Source organism: Gaeumannomyces tritici (genome assembly GCF_000145635.1).
Source record: "Gaeumannomyces tritici R3-111a-1 unplaced genomic scaffold supercont2.437, whole genome shotgun sequence".
NCBI classification, from domain to species: Eukaryota; Fungi; Ascomycota; class Sordariomycetes; order Magnaporthales; family Magnaporthaceae; genus Gaeumannomyces; species Gaeumannomyces tritici.
In genome coordinates this window covers 1-831 of record NW_008804981.1, presented here as the reverse complement: position 1 = coordinate 831, position 831 = coordinate 1, and the positions used below count along the sequence as shown (strand labels likewise).

Sequence of the window (831 nt, the reverse complement as noted above, 5' to 3'; positions counted from 1 at the left end):
GCGAGTTTCCATCACCTCCACGTCTAGCCTTTCAGCCTCCTCCCACCGGCCTTGGTTCATATATGTCGATGCGAGGTTTGCTATGCTCGTTAGCGTGTGGGGATGGCCGACCCCGAGCTTAGTCTTAAATGTTTCCATCACCTCCACATTTAGCCTTTCAGCCTCTTTCCACCGGCCTTGGTTGCTGTATGTCGACGCGAGGTTTGCCATGCTCGTCAGCGTGGAAGGATGGTCGACCCCAAACTTGGCCTTGCTTGTTTCCATCACTTGCACCCCTAGCGACTCCGCTTTCTCCCATAACCCTTTTCCCAAATACACCTCAGCTAGCATTGATGTGCTAGCCAAAGTCCGCTTGTCGTCTCTTCCTAGCCTCTTCTCATAGCTCCTCTGGGCCTTGCTCACCATCCGCTCTGCCACCTCATATTGGCCTTGTGACAACGCATACCATCCTCCATTGTACATCGGGTTTGCCCATTCCTCTGTTTCCTCGACCGGCCCGTGATCTGCAGCTGCTTTGACATGCGCAAAAAGCTGCCGGCACTGTTCCCAGTTGCTGTAATCTCCTGTAGGGAACGCCGCTGCCATCCGCTCGACGAACTGTCGCTTGAACTTGTCCTTTAGCCCGTCCTCTCGGCGCAGCCACATTCGCGTGCACAGCTGCACAAGCGCGTGCATCCCCAACGCGCTCCCGTCTTCGGTTATGGCCACAAAACAAAAGTCCCGTAGCATGGTAACATCCTCTCTAAAGTCGTCATCCTCGTCGCCGCTGCTACCAGATTCAGAACCCGAATTCTGCTGTGTGTTTTTAGCGTCGATAGGCTTCAGCAGCGG

General features: G+C 54.8%; 1 protein-coding gene across 1 annotated transcript; it reads right to left on the bottom strand.

Moving 5' to 3' along the window:
* Positions 1 to 31: 31 nt before the first annotated feature.
* GGTG_14440 (hypothetical protein) lies at positions 32 to 645 on the bottom strand (the record flags this gene model as incomplete). The annotated part of the gene is made up of 2 exons (XM_009232365.1): positions 32 to 80; positions 173 to 645. 2 exons carry the CDS (start codon positions 643 to 645, stop codon positions 32 to 34), a joined length of 522 nt encoding a protein of 173 aa, XP_009230629.1.
* Between the last annotated feature and the right edge of the window lie 186 nt (positions 646 to 831).